Raw genomic sequence first — 16,856 nt, 5'->3', positions numbered from 1 at the left:
CTTTACTTTGTGCTTGCAGACAGTTGATTTAATTCTAGGTGAGATAAACCTGGAAAACATATAGGTTAGTGCTAAAACAATCTGTCTTGTGACTCATTATGTCTCGCTCATCAAGGAGTTTATTGGTATCAAGCTTTTGTTCTTTTTCATCTTCCATGGTAGCACACATATGTGATTTCTGATTACCTATCAAATTATTGTGAACCATTCTAAAGGTACATGTTGCAGAAACACATACAATTTTAAACATAAATGCTTTTAAATTATACGCTTTTTCATGCATGTGAGGTGATATTTTTGGATCATTTGCACTGTAAAAATAAAGTATTTGTTTTAACTTAAGTTAGTGTCTGGGCTACTTTAAGGTGACTGAATTTGAAAAGATACGTTGAGATAATATTGTAATGATTCAAAACAAATAGACGTAAATAAACTTGATCTTAATTCAGCGTCTTGAGAAACTTAATTAAATGAGTTGATTGAATTTTGTATAGTACATTCATTCAACTCATAATTTCAACTTAAAAGTTCTGACGTATTCTGAAAATAGAAAATTAAAAATTTAAGTTGAATAAACTTATTTATTTAGGTTAAGTTAATGAGAAAATATTAATTGAGTCCACTAAAGTTTTTTCAGTGTGGGGCCAGTTTAGTGTGCGCTTTTCACCACTAAACTTAATCATGTCGGTCTTGTCTGTGACAAAATGTAGTTCTAACAACTTTATTAGTTTAGTTTTTATTGTTGTTTTTCATCAGATAGTGGGAGAGAGTATGGGGGCGCTGGTTGGTTTCTGGGTCTTTGTGCCAAAGATAATGAGACTACTATCCTGTACAACAGTTTTTTTTTTTAATTTGGCTCATTATCATCTGTGTTATTCAGTAAATTTGTCCTCAGATTTGTTCTTTTGTTCTGAGCAGTTGTGGAGGTTTTGATAAATAGTGTCAGTGGTGAAATCATACATATGGGTCCCAGCTTTTTATCCAAAGCAAAGTCTTACTGTAGTGTTGTCTTTAAGATCACAGGCAGTGAGAATGACATTGACATGAGCTGTTGTTATGTGGCAATAATACTTAAACTGTGGCCTGGTGCTGGGTGGCCCAGCAACCATTTTCTAAATCACAATGAAAATAAATTGGTTCACACTGGGATTTTTTTTGTTTGTTTATACCAATTAGTAAATCTTCAACAATGTCCCTTGGCTGTTGCTTTGGAAGTTAGCCTGCACATATAAGAGCTTAAATATCCTATTCATTCTGTCCCTAGGAGCAGTTTATTTTTACAGTTTATGTTCATGAATCATTTCAACCTTTGAGTGACTGAAGAGTTTCCAGCTTTGTCTAAGGTTATATAAACTCTTCAAAAAATAAAACCAAACCATTTACAACTAAAATGAAGTTGCAGCTATTAAATACATTAAACCCTTATCCATGTCAGTACTTGTTCCAAGTTGATTTAGTCAATATGTTAAGTCATTTAATTTGAGAATAAAGGATTTCAAAAAAGATGGGTTAGGGCATTCTAATGTTTATTCATTTTATTTGATAATAATAGGGTAGACGGGAGACAGTTGCAACAAGGGGTTGTCGCAATAAGTCTTATTCTGACACTCATAGTGCACATGCTCAGCTAGAACCTCTCCCAACCAGGAAGACAGAAGACACATAAAACATCTGCCGTTGCATTTATTGAAAAAAAAAAAAAAAAGTTTTGGAGGTATGGAAATTATTTTTTTCATTACCTGTATTCTTGTCCTACTGCCTGACATTTTGTATGAATTATTCAAAACTTTCTGGGTTGGAATCCTTGTTTTGTTGTAACTGACATGTTCAGCATGTGTCAAGGTCAGCGTGTTGAACTAGCACATGATGTTCTGTCATGGGAATGATAGGGCTGGGTTGCAGCACATTGTTGCACCCAAGAACCACACTGAAACACAGAGAGATTGAAAAGCATCTGTAACATCTGTACAGTGGTAGGCCTAAGATCTACACATAAACTGGCAAAACTTAATATGCTATTTTATAAATGCTACTCAATAAAGTTACTTAGTGAAATTTTATGTATTTTTAATATTATGCAAATGTCCCCTGATCCCCAGGGTTGGGTTCAGTTGCAACATCTGACATCCTTTCAAATAAGGATCCCTCCCTCCCTCTGCACTTTCACCAGTGGTTTTTGAGGTGTCAGAGTTACTTCCTCATGGAGTTACAAAACAATCCACTGTGGTTCACATGAGCGTTCACTAATATAATAATAATAACAATAGGTTACTGCCAGGGATGTAGTGGTAAATACAGAGGTGTCCCCTTAGTGATTGATACAACTGATTGACAACGCCACTTTTTCTCTCAGTCACTGTCTGAGTGACTATGAAAAATGTTGCAACCATCCCCAGTCTCCCCTATTTGTTATTAAATTTTGTAAAATTGGTCACTGAAGCAAGTTGAGTGCTCCTGCTGCATGCGTTATGAACATTAAATACATGCAACCATGCTCTCTGCCCCCACTCAGTGTCTGTGAAACCCCTCCTCTCTTCGTGGTAACTTTATGATAATGATATGTTAATGAGGGGACTCAGCACCGCGGACAGCTCCTGCGCGTCGCTCCGCCCCTTTCCACCGGCTGCGCGTCGCGCTCGGCGACCAATAGCTGCCGCTGCCTCAGTTGAGCTCTGGATACAACAGAGTGAGCTTCAAAGAGAAACCTGTCTGTCCGTCCGTCCACACAGAGAGGAGAGCAGAGGGATGCGAAGCGGGGCTCTGCTGCTGGCTCAACAACACTTGGATGGGATAAAACCTCCCGGTGACATTTTTAACCGCCTGTTATCGTCTGTGTGTGTGTGTGTCTGCCGTGAGGACTGAGGAGAAATGCTCCTGTAGCGCGACTCAAATTATCGCCCGCGTTTTTGCCTCAAGAAATATTTGGAGCTAACGCTAAGTTGGAGCCGTTTGGACGCTGACAAGTTTGTTTTTTTTATCAACTTGAATCACGTTTGACTCGTTTTTCTTGGAGCACCGAAGCCCCGAAGGACGAAATGGAGAGCGAAAAGTACTTGCCGGAGCTTATGGCAGAGAAGGACACGCTGGACCCGTCTTTTCAACACTCCCTCCGGCTACTGGATCAAGGTAAATGTCCGTGGTTAAATAGTGAAGTAAACAGTTTAGCGGTGTGAAAACAGCTTGGGTCTGCTCCACAGTGTTCAGGTTTAACGCTTGGTTCTGGGCTGCAGGCTACATGACTCCAGCAGCCCGCCTACTTCAAGTTATAAATAAGAGGTTTGTGGGTCTACTTAGAATTTCCTGCTCGGTCACACTAAAATAGCGAGGTCCTTTCAGCATCCTGCTCATTCTGCCAAGTTGTTATGCAGCAAAGGTGCCACAGCCAGCCTTCTGTAGTGTGGAAATCAGCAAACAGGGGCAGGTTTGACTGAGGACTGCACCTGCTTCATTACTTACACTTAACTTAAGCATTGCTATATAAGACCACACACAGGGCTTGAAATGAACTTTATTCCTGCCCAATTTTACTCTCAGCAGCTCAGACTTACAACAATTGTCCCAAATTGAAGTTCTCTTGTCATTCTGAAGCTTTAGTTAAGTCAAGTACAATAGTTTGTACACAATACACACATTTAACAGTGCAGTTATTTTTTTTAGATACTTTTATACACCACACTTTAGATGACATGTAAAAAACCCCCACATGTATTGACATTAACCACTATGGTGCAGCTAAATTAGCAACTTTTCTGGCACAGATAATATGATAAAGCAACCTTGAATGACATTGCATATTTACATTTTAGGACTGCAACTAACAATTGTTTCCATTGTCGGATAATCTGTCAGTAATTTCCTCGATTAATTGATTAGTTGTTTGGTCTGTAAAATGTCAAAAATGTTAAAAAATGCTCATTAATGATTCCCAAACTCCTATCTGACATCTTCAAATGTATTGTTTTGCCCACAACCCCAAAATACTCACTTTACAGTCGCATTTAAGAAGCTGGAATCAGAGAATTTTGACTTTTTCTACGCAGAAAATTACTCTAACTGATTAATTGCTTATCAAAATAGATGCTATTTAATTAGATTGTTGATTCATGATTTTTAATCGTTGCAGCTTGAATTATTACACAGTTGTGTTAAATACGTGATTCCGAACTGGAAATTACGGCATTCTATGGTCTGTTATTTCTCATTAACAGTCCATAACATATTGATGAATAATAGACCATGGTATGGACACAGTTCCAATCATAGACTCTGGAGGACCAATAAAGTCATTTTTAAGATTAATATTTTGTGCCAAAGTGTCATATAATAAGCAGGATAATGTACAGTGTGCAGGTCAATATTGTTAAACAAACTACAACAGGGTTGTACAGGACCTAGAATAGTGACCCGCTCACTGTACATTATCCCCTAGATGATAAACGAAAGTAAAATTATTTTTTTGTAATGATGAGTGTCTCTATTGTCCCAGAATTGTTCCAACACCAAATCTTTGCATTCCAAGTGCTATTTTTGTTGTCCTGGGACAGCAGGACATCCTTTATTTGTTGAAATTCTTACCACTGGCTCCTCTAAATAAGGCTTTTGTTGCTTATTTTGAAAGCTGGAAAAATGTAAATGAAGGTAACTGGTGTCAAAGTGAATATTTGTACAGAAATATGCACCTAATTTTAGTTGGCATAACATAAGATTACAGCCAACAGTTTATGGATGGGAGCAGCAGTAAAACACTAAACCACTTGACATCCCACTTCGCAGGCTGCAGTCATCTCTATCCCATGCAGACATGTGTAAGCTGTGGTGAAAGTAGTGGAATAATCACACTCTTATTCAAATGTACATGTGTTTCCTCCTTTGAAGAAGTGGACGTGACTGAAATGGAATTCTGAACGGATGGAGCAGCAGCGGCGGCGCTTGCAGACGCTTTAATTAATCCGTTGCACAGCCTTCTGCTTTGAAGCTGTCGGAATTTTTGCAAACACTTCTTCAGACGCAGCCCCGTGGAGCTCCTCATGTGGGAAGTGCACTGTTATAGCATCCAAGTGCATCCTTCAAGTACCACTCATGGGCTTTGTCTTGAGTCTAGCAGGCTGTTGTCGGCTTTAAAGGTAACAGACAGGGAGCACCAGTCTGTAAACAGTCCTGCTGCACTGTAACTAATTCTATTGAACCCCCAGATGCAGTTCCTGCACCAAGCTGTTTTCACACACACAGCCGTGTCCCTCCTAGTTCCTGCTTCCCAAATGTGGGACCTCAAGGGGTCCTTAAAAGGATGGGGCCCCAGCAAAGTGAGGCATGATTTAATTTTAATGTTGTTTACTTGCTGGTGTTTACCAAAGTGACAAACAGAATGACTTTTCTGGATATGCTGTCACCTTCTCAGTATACCATATGACCATACATATAAAGCTAATCAATTAGTTGTCAACAATTAGCCTAAATGAATAGGGAACTGTTTTGATGATCAGTTAATCAGTTTGAGAGTTTTTGTTTAAGAAAAAGAACATCAAAATTCTCTAATTCCAGCTTTTTAAATGTGAATAGTCTCTGTTTTCTTTTAACGCTTTTGTGACAGTAAACTGAATTTTCTTAGGTTGTGAACAAATAAGATATTTGATTACCTCAACTTGAGATCTGATGAACACCGATCAACAATTTTTTACCGAAAAACTAACAGATTGATTGAAAAAATAATCAACAGATTAACTGATAATGAAAATAATTGTTAGCTGATGCCCTGTTTTCATTATTGATTTATCTTCTGCTTATATATATATATATATATATATATATATATATATATATATATATATATATATATGTGTGTGTGTATATATGTGTATATATATATAAAAATATTGTCCTTCACAACTTTTTTAAAGCCTTATGTAATCTCTTCGAATTGCATGTTTTTGTTTGACCGTCCAAATACATCCACTTTGCAATAATATAAAAATAAACAAGCAGCAAAACGTCACACTTGTTATGAGCACTCCTCATAATATTTCCTTGAAAAATAACTTAAAGATTAATCAGTTATGAAAGCAGTTGCTGGCTGATTTAATGTCCATCGACTCGTCGATTAATTGACTATTAACTGACTCAAATTAACTGGATCATTTCATCTCTAATTAGAGTCGGGACAAATTGGATCCAGTATTGGTATTAATGCTGATACTGATGCAGCCTTATTCATTCATCAGATATCAGACAGAGATCACTGATCCAGAGCTCTTTCGTTAGTTTTTACTGATAATATCAACGTTTATAAAACCAGCAGATAAACATACAAACAAACCCACAAACAAAATAATAAAAAAAGAAAAACATGTTTGGGTATTGATCTTAACTTTTATTCCAGCTGTGTTTCTTGCAACCTCAGTTGAGACGTTTTGTGTAGATTTTCTTTACTATCTCTTTCAATTGTTCCTGTGTAGGAAAGTCCACTTCACCCCATTTCCTTATGATTGTTTTGTGACTAGCTATTAACAGTATTTGACCAGAAACCTATCCCTTATTCATACATAGTCTTTAGTAAAATTAAAATTACACAGTTAAGTGCCACTCACCCATATTTCAGTCTCATGTTTCTTTAATTTTATATATTGTACCAAATAGTGTAAAATAAGAGACAGAAATCAGCTGTCATGTCAAGCCTTGAAAAGATCAGTTCAATTTGTCTGAGCTGTTTGTAAGTGCACCAGAAACATTGTTGAGTCTTGTTCCTAGGACATCATACACTAATGTTTTGGGTAAAGCATCGCGAGCACAGCAAAATAATGGGAAAATAAAGAAATACGTTCAAAGGGCTGCAGGGTCAGTGCAGATACAGCCACCACCACTCACTTCCAGTCGGTCATGTAGTACATTGTTTTTTTTTTCTCAGCAAAATGTTGCATATTATGCCTTTAAACACAGGGGACAAGAACCCAAATACACAGTCACAAACTACAGCTGGTGTGAAGAAATATAACAGCCACTTCATTAGTGCCTAAAACTATAAACCAGCACAAAAATGACAACATAAACCAGTGTGTTCTGAACAGGCAAGTTACTTTCTCAAATGATCACAAATACAAAAATCTTCCTCTCTGATACAATCAGATCTGTTCATATTAAATGAGGTACTGTGGTAAAATTAATTGCATTTTGGACTTGTTTGGAGTTTCTGACATGAAAGAGTTTGGCGCTCCTGCCATGTCCTCAAATAGCCTGCTGATACATTAATTGTAATGTGCTGCTGGTTTAAGGAAATGTGGCACATTCTTCCCTGTAGTGTTGAGAATGGAATAGATAACAGTTTTAACCTTCATACAGTTTATCATCACATTGTAATATAGTGATGTGTAAAATCAAATACTTCTCTACTTGAATCACTGTCCTCTATTCATATTCAATGTATGCTGGAGAGAGTAATGGCTGTAATGGCTTGACAATATCGATGCAGATTTGAGTCTTGTTTGAAAGAACAGACTTTGCTTAATGCATCTTTCAGTAAGCTGATTCATGTACAGTAAGGTAAATTCATCCCAGTCCGTGAGGTAGATAAGGCTGTGTTTTACTCAGCACTTTTTGTTATCAGCTGCTTTCCTCACTCAAATCTGGGTTAGTCTTTTTCCTAAGAACACATATCCTCCTCACCCAGACCGGAGCACTGAATACTTAATGCCAGTTGAAAGACACTTACCAACCACTTCCTTGACAGAGTCTCTCTTAAAGTCCTTTATGCACACTGCAGGTCTTCTGTGAAGTTATACAGCAAAGATTGGCTATTTCCCCTTTGAGAGGTCCTAGAGAGAACCTCTCTGCGGTGTAATGGTTCCACCCAAAACCGTCTCTGGTGGTGCCACCCAGACCCCTTCCACCTTCGGAGGGTGCTAACAAGAACCCACCAGGATCTTGTACTGAGAACCTTTTTCTATTCCAAGGGTTTCATCTAGAACCTACCAAGGGGATTCTATTGAGAACCTTTTTATATTCCAAAGGGTTCATCTAGAAAATACTCAGGGAGATCTACAGAGAATCCTTTTATGTTTTAGTTTAAAGAACCCTGGACGAACCCTTGACTAAAGAGTTCTTCAAAGATTGTTCAAATCCTTGGGCGGGTTCTTTATATAAAAAGGGTTTTAACAGAACTCTTCTTCACCCTTTCTTCAAAAAAGTTCTTCCAAAGTAAATAGTTCTGAGTAGAACCTCAGCACTTCAGGAAGAACCCCTGTGGAACCCTTATGTCTAAGAGTGTAGGGTGAATGTTCCCCCTGTGTTTCTTTTTCCAAACATTTAAATACCTAAGTAACACAACTTCTTGATATAACACTTCCAATAAAGTTAGTTTGTGATGTTTCTGTCGGGGGCAAAGATTGCAGTTGGACACCATCGCAAGTGGCAGAATTAATCCGTGACATTTTATGAAGTAAGCAGAACTCTGCGGTGCACAAAATTTGGCCGAAAACAGTCTGCCACAACTCCAAAACTGTAAATACTGTTATCTCTCTCTTACACAACAGATGGAACACGATGCAGCTTAATAGAGCACTTCTTCTGCCATCTTGCTGATGAGTTCTGGACTTGATTATGCAATTGGCAGGGGAAGCAGGGAACAGAGCTAGAGTAACTAGAGTTACTGCGTGCAAGCGGCGAATATGAGATTACTCCAGGTCTGGAGAGACTTCCATTCAGGAGAAATTAGGGGAGCATTGTGTTGGAAGCTCGGGGACAGGGCGGCCTGCTTTGATAAGTTTGGGCCATTCGCAGAGCTCTTCTCCCAAAAGGACCATATCTCTGCCCCTGTGACAAGCCTCATACAGTCAGCCACAGACACTCAGAGCTGGAGGAATATCTTAAGCCAAAATAAGAGACAAGCAGGACCTGCAGCCTACATGGAATGAAAAATGCTCAGCAGCATACTAATGACAGGCTTCTAGGTACGGAAACACCTCAGGTGGCATGAAGTGCCTCTGCTATTTACATTAAATCACTGCTACCCTACAAAACATGGAGGAACGAGAGCGGCAAGCAACATTTATCCACAATACTATTTCTTTATCAGTTATTTCTGTGAGTGAGAAAGTGCACTCTTGACCTTGGAAACAGTTTGACAGGAATACAAATCTTTACTTGAGGGCTGTCACTATAATTTGAAATTCTAATTATCGGTCTAACATGTTAGAAAATTAAATATGCAGTCTGACCCATTGCCCTAGCTGTTGCCTGCAGTAAACTAAGCTATTGCTGATGTCTTTTTTAACATGACACCAAAGCATCTGGGGAGTAATGTGTGGAAAAACTGTGGAGAAAGTTAAGGCTATGTGCTGACTTTGCAAAATGCAACTGCCTTATAGTAAATGTATTTCAGCATTCGGTCACGTGGGGTGGGTTTGAATTAATCTGAACAAATCTTGTGTTGGTTTGAGTTCTGTTCAACCTGATTTTTTTGAAAAAGCTGAAGCAGTTGAAATCGTCTGAAAAATCTCACATTGTAAGTAAAGTTACAGTTAAATTTTATTTTGGTCTAACTATTTTCAGGATTAATATATTTATTTGACAACATGTCAAAAAAAATGTCTGTAAAATATTCCAAGGGGCGAAATCTTCAAATCAGAGCCTGTCCAACATGGGATTTTTGAGACCAGTTTCAGAGGGGGAAATTTCACTGATTACTGATATGGTGGCCAATTCAGTGAATGTTTGGGCTGGAATAAAAATAGACCTTTTCTACATGCTAAGATACTAAGTAGACTGCTTTCTTCAACAAATAACTTTATCAAAGAATATTTATCAAGTCCAAACCACCAGTTTATTTAAAAGGACAGCATTTTGTTTCCATTCAAGTCTTTGTAAGATCACATTTTCAAACGTGTATACCAATAAACTAATACGGTATATGGTGTCTGGTGTGGTTTACCATTCATACTTCTCAAAATAATTTACATTTTACAGGTACACAATGAAAACTGTATCAAAATTCAAAGTACAATCAATTTCTAAGAGTTACAAAGACAATAATACATCAGATATATCATGTTCATCAAAAATATCTCAATATCCACACTCATCCTTAGTTACACAAAAGGAAACTGCAGAAACATTATCATTATTGTGATTTTCACAGCCGTTAAGACTTTTATCTTTTTAATAGAATTCACATTGCTCAACAGTTTATGCATATTATCTTTGGGTGAAATTCCTAGAAAACTGTGTAAACAATAACATGTTTAAAATGTAAAGTCACTCCTTGCACCAGATGTATTCTGTTTGTTCAGTGTCTGGATGCTGAGCAGCATGCAGCATCCCACTCTGAATGTTTCAGGACCTCTGGCCCAGTTTGGACGTCCTAACCTCGGCACAGCACATAAGCTCCATATCTAGTGCTTTTTAATTGGATATTCCACAGCAGGAACCCAGCACACTGTTTGCATTACATTAACAGCCTCAGAGAGCTTCCTCACAAAGAAAAACAATAACAAGAACAAAAAAAATAACCCCGAAAACACATAATCTGCACAGACTGAGCAGGTGTGGGAAAGTATCCTTATCCTATGATGCCCCGCCGTTAATTCATACATTTCCATCTCATCAACAGAACAGAGGGATATTTTTAGCTGCGCTTGAGTTTTGCCCCGAGTGAGAGCAGTTCCTGGGTTAGAATGCCCAGAAGTGAACAAAAATAAGCTTTGGCAAAGGATCAAAGGCAGAGATATCGTTTTGTTGGGGAAACAGTGCTTGATAGTGATAATGATCTGTGGATCTGCGGCTGGCCGACATGCTGAGCCACACAGTGAGGTGGAGGCGCCACCACAGCCCTGAACCTCTCCGAGGCTGAGAGCTGACTGGCGATTTGACCGCGGATGTAGTGAACTTGCAAGTGAACTGTAAGAGGGCAGACGGGGAAAGCACCGGCGACCCGCTTTGCATTCAGACAAGCCGAGTAAGGCTGCCGAGCGGTGCTGTGGATCAGAGGTGTTTGCAGAGCTCTGTCTCTGCTTTGCTACAACTCCCACTGGAATCAATGTAGGCCAGAACTGACACTGGCAGACCTCGGCTATAAAACCCAGCAGCATCTCATGTCGTGCCACATGGTCGCATTGATTTCACTGCTAATGTGGGATGCATGTTCTGACTCGTTATGGCAGCTATAATCAGCCAACGACGCTGCTGTGATTGAGCTCTTTTCTCACTCAGATACAGCACTTGATGGGCTTTAATACAGCTAAAATGTCAAACCTGGAATATTAACACAAGTCATCTGTGTTCCTCAGCATGTAAACAAACAGACACAGCAGTTGTCAATGAGAAGTAATCAAATATATCATAACAGTGCTGGAAGAAAGCCATGAGCAGTCATTTCCAGCTCCACTTGGATAAGCTTAATTGACCCAGGCTAACAACTGGAAAGTAGCCAGAGGGAAAAAAGTGACTGAAGCTTGATCAGATTTACTACGCTGTAATATGTCAAATGTGTGTGTGTGTGATCTTTAGGTTGTTGAGGAGCTCTGTCCTCATATGGCCAAAAAAGTTTTAATCAGTCTATTCCTTACCACAGTGGTTCTCACATCCCACTCAGCCGCTAAAAGACGTTCAATATCAGGCATAAGCACTCAAATATATAAGTTTGGTAGCTTTCACGTGTTATACAGTAATCCCTGAACAGTCTTGGGAACAGGTGGTGGGAGGGGGTCACAAACACCAACCTGAATTATTCTGTGGGCTGCGACCTGAAAAGGTTGAGAAACACTTTACTAGTACCATCCAGAATGCCTGGTCAGATTTTCCTTCCTTTCCTTGTTGAACTTGGGCTACATAGCGGAAATATCGATATAACCATACAGTACTATACTACTATTCTATACTTCTTTTATTTTTAACTTCCATGCAAACAAAAACAGCTGCCTCACATTAAACAACACAAGTTAAAAACAAGACTCAAAACTGTAAAACCAACATTCTTTCAAAATGAAAGCTACGTTACGAATGAGAACAATAAAGCGTTACAGGATTGAGGTTAAAGAGAGAGTTCACCCAAAAATCAAACTTTAGTCATTAGCCACTCACCCTCATGCTGATTGAAGGTTAGGGTTATTTTGTTAGTCCACAAAACACTGCTGGAGAGTACAGGAAAACAGAATGGCAGAATGTCCCAACCAGTTGATGTGAATGGTGATCAGTTTTCAAATGGAAAAAATAACCCAAAAAACATCAAATGTCCCCATACTGCTCATGTCGTGTAATGTTTGAAAACAGGTCACCATTCACTTCCATTGTTTGGGAGATTCTGCAATGCTCTATTCCTGTGAATCTCCAGCAGTGTTTTGTGGACTAAAAAACTAAACCTGACTTTCAGTCGGCATGAGGGTGAGTAGATGATGACTGAACTTTCATCTTTGGGTGAACTATCCCTTTAACTCTTCCTCTGAGGCGTTTGGCCAACCAGCGAAGAGGTGTTACCGCCACCAACTGTCACTCTCAAGTCATGTTACAAAGGGGTTAATCACAAGGCAACTGCATTCACGATCAGGCAATAATGGCGTGAGCTCATGTGTTAGTAGCTCATGCAGTGAAAACAGTATTGCCAAATCTCTACTGGTGGATACATTTCTAACATTGCATGGAATATAGTATTATATAGCCCAACCATATGCTTGAGCTAATAGAGAACAGAGAGAATAAAACTTGACAAATTTTACACAATTTTTAAAGCCATTAAAGCATAGAATAAGCTCCCTGTCAATCTGAAAACCTGCACAGATATCTGTATTTTCTCTCCCAAAAAAAGAAGTAACCATGCTTGTCAGCATTAATTTGTTGTGTTGTGTTGATTTGTAACTGCATACAATATTTTATATACAAAGTTAGAGTTGATTTGTTTTCTGCTCTGTGTTTATTCCTTTGCTATTGTGCTATTGTGTTTGTTTGTCAAGATGATGCTCTGTGTTTTGTTGTTTCCCTTCACCTGCCCTGGGACTACAGATAGAAATGAACTAGAAAGCTACATCTGATATGAAGCAGCTTTTCTCTTTTTTTAGACTAATGCATTTTGTACATGGTCCCTGATATAAATAAATTTAATAAAGTAAATGAAAACAAAAATTCAGTAAACTAAATTTTATGTGGATATATTGCTGTGCGACTGCAACATCAAACAACAAGAAAACAAGAGACTTTGCTTTAGCATTGGTACCATAGTTCACATATCATATTGACCTATCTTTTACAATGTGACAATGCATATCTGATCATGCTGAGTCTCTTTGGAACTTAAATATTAATATTCAGTTACACGTTGTCCACTTTCTCTGGACCTGTTTTCTGTTTAAACCACCATTAAAAAATCATTATGCCACAAAACAGAGCTTATTAATTGCAATTACTCCTCTCCAGCTGTTGGTTCATTCTCCACAGCGACTCCATCACCGTCCATGCAATCCCATCACCATATTGCACAGGATACGTCTCCACCTGGCGCAAAGCTCGCCTTGGGCTCAGCTTGTTGATTTAATGTTGAGACTGTCAAATTTTCATGTCGAACATGCCGTTCCGGTATAAATGCTGCATTCATATTTCAAATGCCACAAAGATGTGCATTTTCCTCCTCCACCTGCATGCATACATTGCTGAGGGCCTGCCTAGAGCTGTCTGCTAGGACGGCTATCCAAGACTCTCAATTAAAGTGGCCAGCCAAGGCAGTGTAAATAATGCAAACTGTACTTGTTAAGGCAGGAGTATGCTGAAAGATGATATTCCACATCTCATTCAGAGGAATGAGGAGTGAGTTGGTAGGTCTTCGGTATGGCTGGGTAAAGTTGAACATTTTTTGACGCTGGTGCCAATTCCACCAAACAGTGCTCTTTTTGTGGATACTTTACTCTTGATTGTTTCTACAAAACCCTTTTATCGCTTAAAAGAGAAAGCCAAAGTTATATTGTAGTCTAAACCTGCACAGCCATTCAGAAATATTAAAGGGATAGTTTGGATTATTTGGAGCAGGGTTGTATGAGTACTTATCAATAATCAATGTATTAGTGACGGTGGATTAGGTCATCACTTCCTCAGTACCAGCACGGAAACAAACCAATTTACTGCTCTGAATAGGATAAGCAACAAAATATATTTTAGCCACCTATAAAAATAAACTCACTTTAAGCGTACATTATATTTTCACTGCTTTACCTTGCCATTACACAGCCTTTTCCGAAAAACCACCGTTATGTAAGCGTTATGTATCGTTCTCTGAAGCAACTAGACTCCTCTGGCTTAAACAGTAATTTGCTGGTCCCCTGCAGCCTTGATCAGTGTTGTTTGTTTTGATGTTGGTAAATCTGAAATAACCTTTTAAAACACCTCAGTCACACAATAACACAAACAAACTAACCTTTTGAGGCAGTGATAGATCATCAACTGCTGTGTTTTGCAAGGTAAAATTACTGTTTTTGCCAGTGGAGTCTGGTTGAGTGAGCGAAAGTGATCTGACAGCAGTTTCCTATTGGAAAAGGCTGTATGACAACAATGTGGTTGAAATACTGGTGAAAACACTGTAAAGATAATGTACACTCAAATTGATATAGAGTTTTTAGGTGGCTAAAAAATGTCTTGCTTCCGCCCCTGTCCACAGCAGTACGTTACTAATCTTCTTACATGGCTACTGCCACTTCCCCAAACTTGGGGTGTGTTGGCTACTGTCTTCGAGAATAAATTTAGGTGTTAGGTTTAATTCAGTACCAAAAGTCCTTATTTTTCAGCTAGACCAGACAGTTTAGATCTTTCTTTGCAGGGTGGATATTGAGAAGAGCCCTCATCATTTTCTCTGCATCACTTATAGATCCATTAATAATCATTTTATTGGATGATAATGCGCTCCGCAGTGCTGCCCAAGACAGGACGCAGACAGGCCAGGATTACACTGGATTAGGTTGAAAAGCAGAAGAAACCCCCAGACTGTATCAATCTGTTTACTGTGCCTGAGGCTGAGAGACAAAGGGAGATGGGGATGGAAAAAGAAAAGAGAGGGTAGGAGTGGGTTGGCAGGGCTGTAGTGAAAGTAAGAGTCTCTTTCCCCAGGGAAAGGTTATTTGTAAAGGGGATTGTACCAAAGTCAGTTACAAAAGGGAAAATGCAATCTGAGGGAGGGGGAACAAAAAATGGAGGAGTGAGGTGGAATGGGAGTTGAAATAGAAGGGAAAAAAAGACGGTTATGGGAGTGCTGTCGTAGATGTGTTAGTGATAAATAAAAAAGTTCGCTTGTAAAGGAAAATATAGAAACTCCCATGTTACTGTGAGCCCTTCAATCTCTTCTATACTTTAAGTACAACCCCAGTTCCAAAAAAGTTTGGACACATGGGAAAAAAAACAAAAGGCAGGGATTTGCAAATCATTTTCCACTTGTATTCAATTGAATACAATACAAAGACAAGATATTTAATGTTCAAACTAATAAACTTTATTGTTTCAAGTTAAGACTCTACCAAGTGAAAGCTATCGATTAACAACATCCAGAAATGCCATAGACTTCTCTGGGCCTGAGCTCATCTGAGATGGACTGACGCAAAGTGGAAAAGTGTGCTGTGTGCACATTTCAAATTATTTTTGAAAATAATGGACTTTGTGTCCTCTGTGCTAACATGGAAAAGGACCATCCAGACAGTTACCAGCACAAAGTTCAAAAGCCATCATGTGTGACGGTATGGGGGTGTGTCAGTGCCCATGGCATGATGAGTAACTGTCACATCTGTGAAGGCCCCATTAATGTTGAAAGGTGCATAAAGGTTTTGTAGCAACATATCCTTCCATTCATATGACGTCTTTTTCAGGGATGTCCTTGCTTTTTTCAGCAAGACAAGTTCAGGTACCAGACTGACCTGCCTGCAGCCCAGACCAGTCTCCTATTGAAACAGAGATCCCGGACTGTTCAGCACCTGAAGTCATATATCAAGCAAGAATGAGAAAGAATTTCACTTTCAAAACAGTTAGTGGATGTTGTTAAAAGGTGATGTAGTAAACATGCCCCTGTCAGCTTTTTTGGAACATGTTGCAGTCATCAAATTCAGAATGAGTGTATATTTACAAAAAACAATAAAATTAATCAGTCCAAACATTAAATGTCTTGTCTTTACACTGTATTCAATTGCACAAGTCAAAAAGATTTGCAAATGATTGCGTTCTGTCTTTATTTATGTTTTACACAACACCACACAACTTTTCTGGAATTGGGGTTGTAAAACATTCTTTTGGGAACGCATACTGTACTAACAGGTGAAAAACTAGAAGGAGTGGTACATCTCATCTATGACTAAATCAGTGACATTGCTGCTGTGATGAAAGACAAGTGTGATTTCCCACTTCCTCAAAGGATAGGAGCGGTGTAAATTCATTGCTTATTCATTTTTGACACTATGGAAGCTTTCCAAACACACTCCTCACTCTGCACATGTACAGGAACATCCTTTTATGATGAAAGTGTTTTACTTTAGTTTCATATTCAGCAGAGAGCAAAAAGTATTTGCAGCCCAGCTCCTTATTGTCTGCACTAAACTGAGTTAATATTTGACTTTGGAGTTTCTTTTTACCGTTTGTACTTGAAGGGGTCCTTTCTGTGTCCCTGCCTTGATCTCCCCGCGACAGCCACCGCTTCCCTTCCCCTCTTCTTTATTTATGTCGTTTTGTGTGGTTGGCACCTCAATAGAGTGGATTGCACTGGATTAGCTTCTCCGCCTTCCCAACTGATCCGATCCATTTTGTGTAATCCAACTCAATTTAATTATGTTTATCGTTCCACCTCGCTGGTGCAGAGGAGCAGCAGCACACCTCTACCGAGATAAGCCCGGGGACCTTGTGCCTTTTTGCTGGCA

The 16,856-nt window shown here is 38.9% G+C and overlaps 1 protein-coding gene across 2 annotated transcripts in view; it reads left to right on the top strand.

The window, feature by feature from the left end:
- Nucleotides 1-2,682: 2,682 nt before the first annotated feature.
- khdrbs3 (KH domain containing, RNA binding, signal transduction associated 3) overlaps nt 2,683-16,856 on the top strand; it is a 153,023-nt gene continuing 138,849 nt past the window's right edge. For both annotated transcript variants that reach the window (XR_014772098.1, XM_084739726.1), the window contains exon 1: nt 2,683-3,126. Coding sequence is in view for 1 of the 2 variants with exons in the window: in XM_084739726.1 (XP_084595852.1) it covers nt 3,036-3,126 (91 nt within the window). In the remaining variant the exon portion in view is untranslated. The remainder of the gene's footprint in view (nt 3,127-16,856) is intronic.

This window comes from Lutjanus erythropterus, chromosome 16, assembly GCF_056507025.1.
Source record: "Lutjanus erythropterus isolate fLutEry1 chromosome 16, fLutEry1.hap2, whole genome shotgun sequence".
NCBI lineage: Eukaryota > Metazoa > Chordata > Actinopteri > Lutjaniformes > Lutjanidae > Lutjanus > Lutjanus erythropterus.
This window is presented reverse-complemented; position numbering and strand designations above follow the sequence as displayed.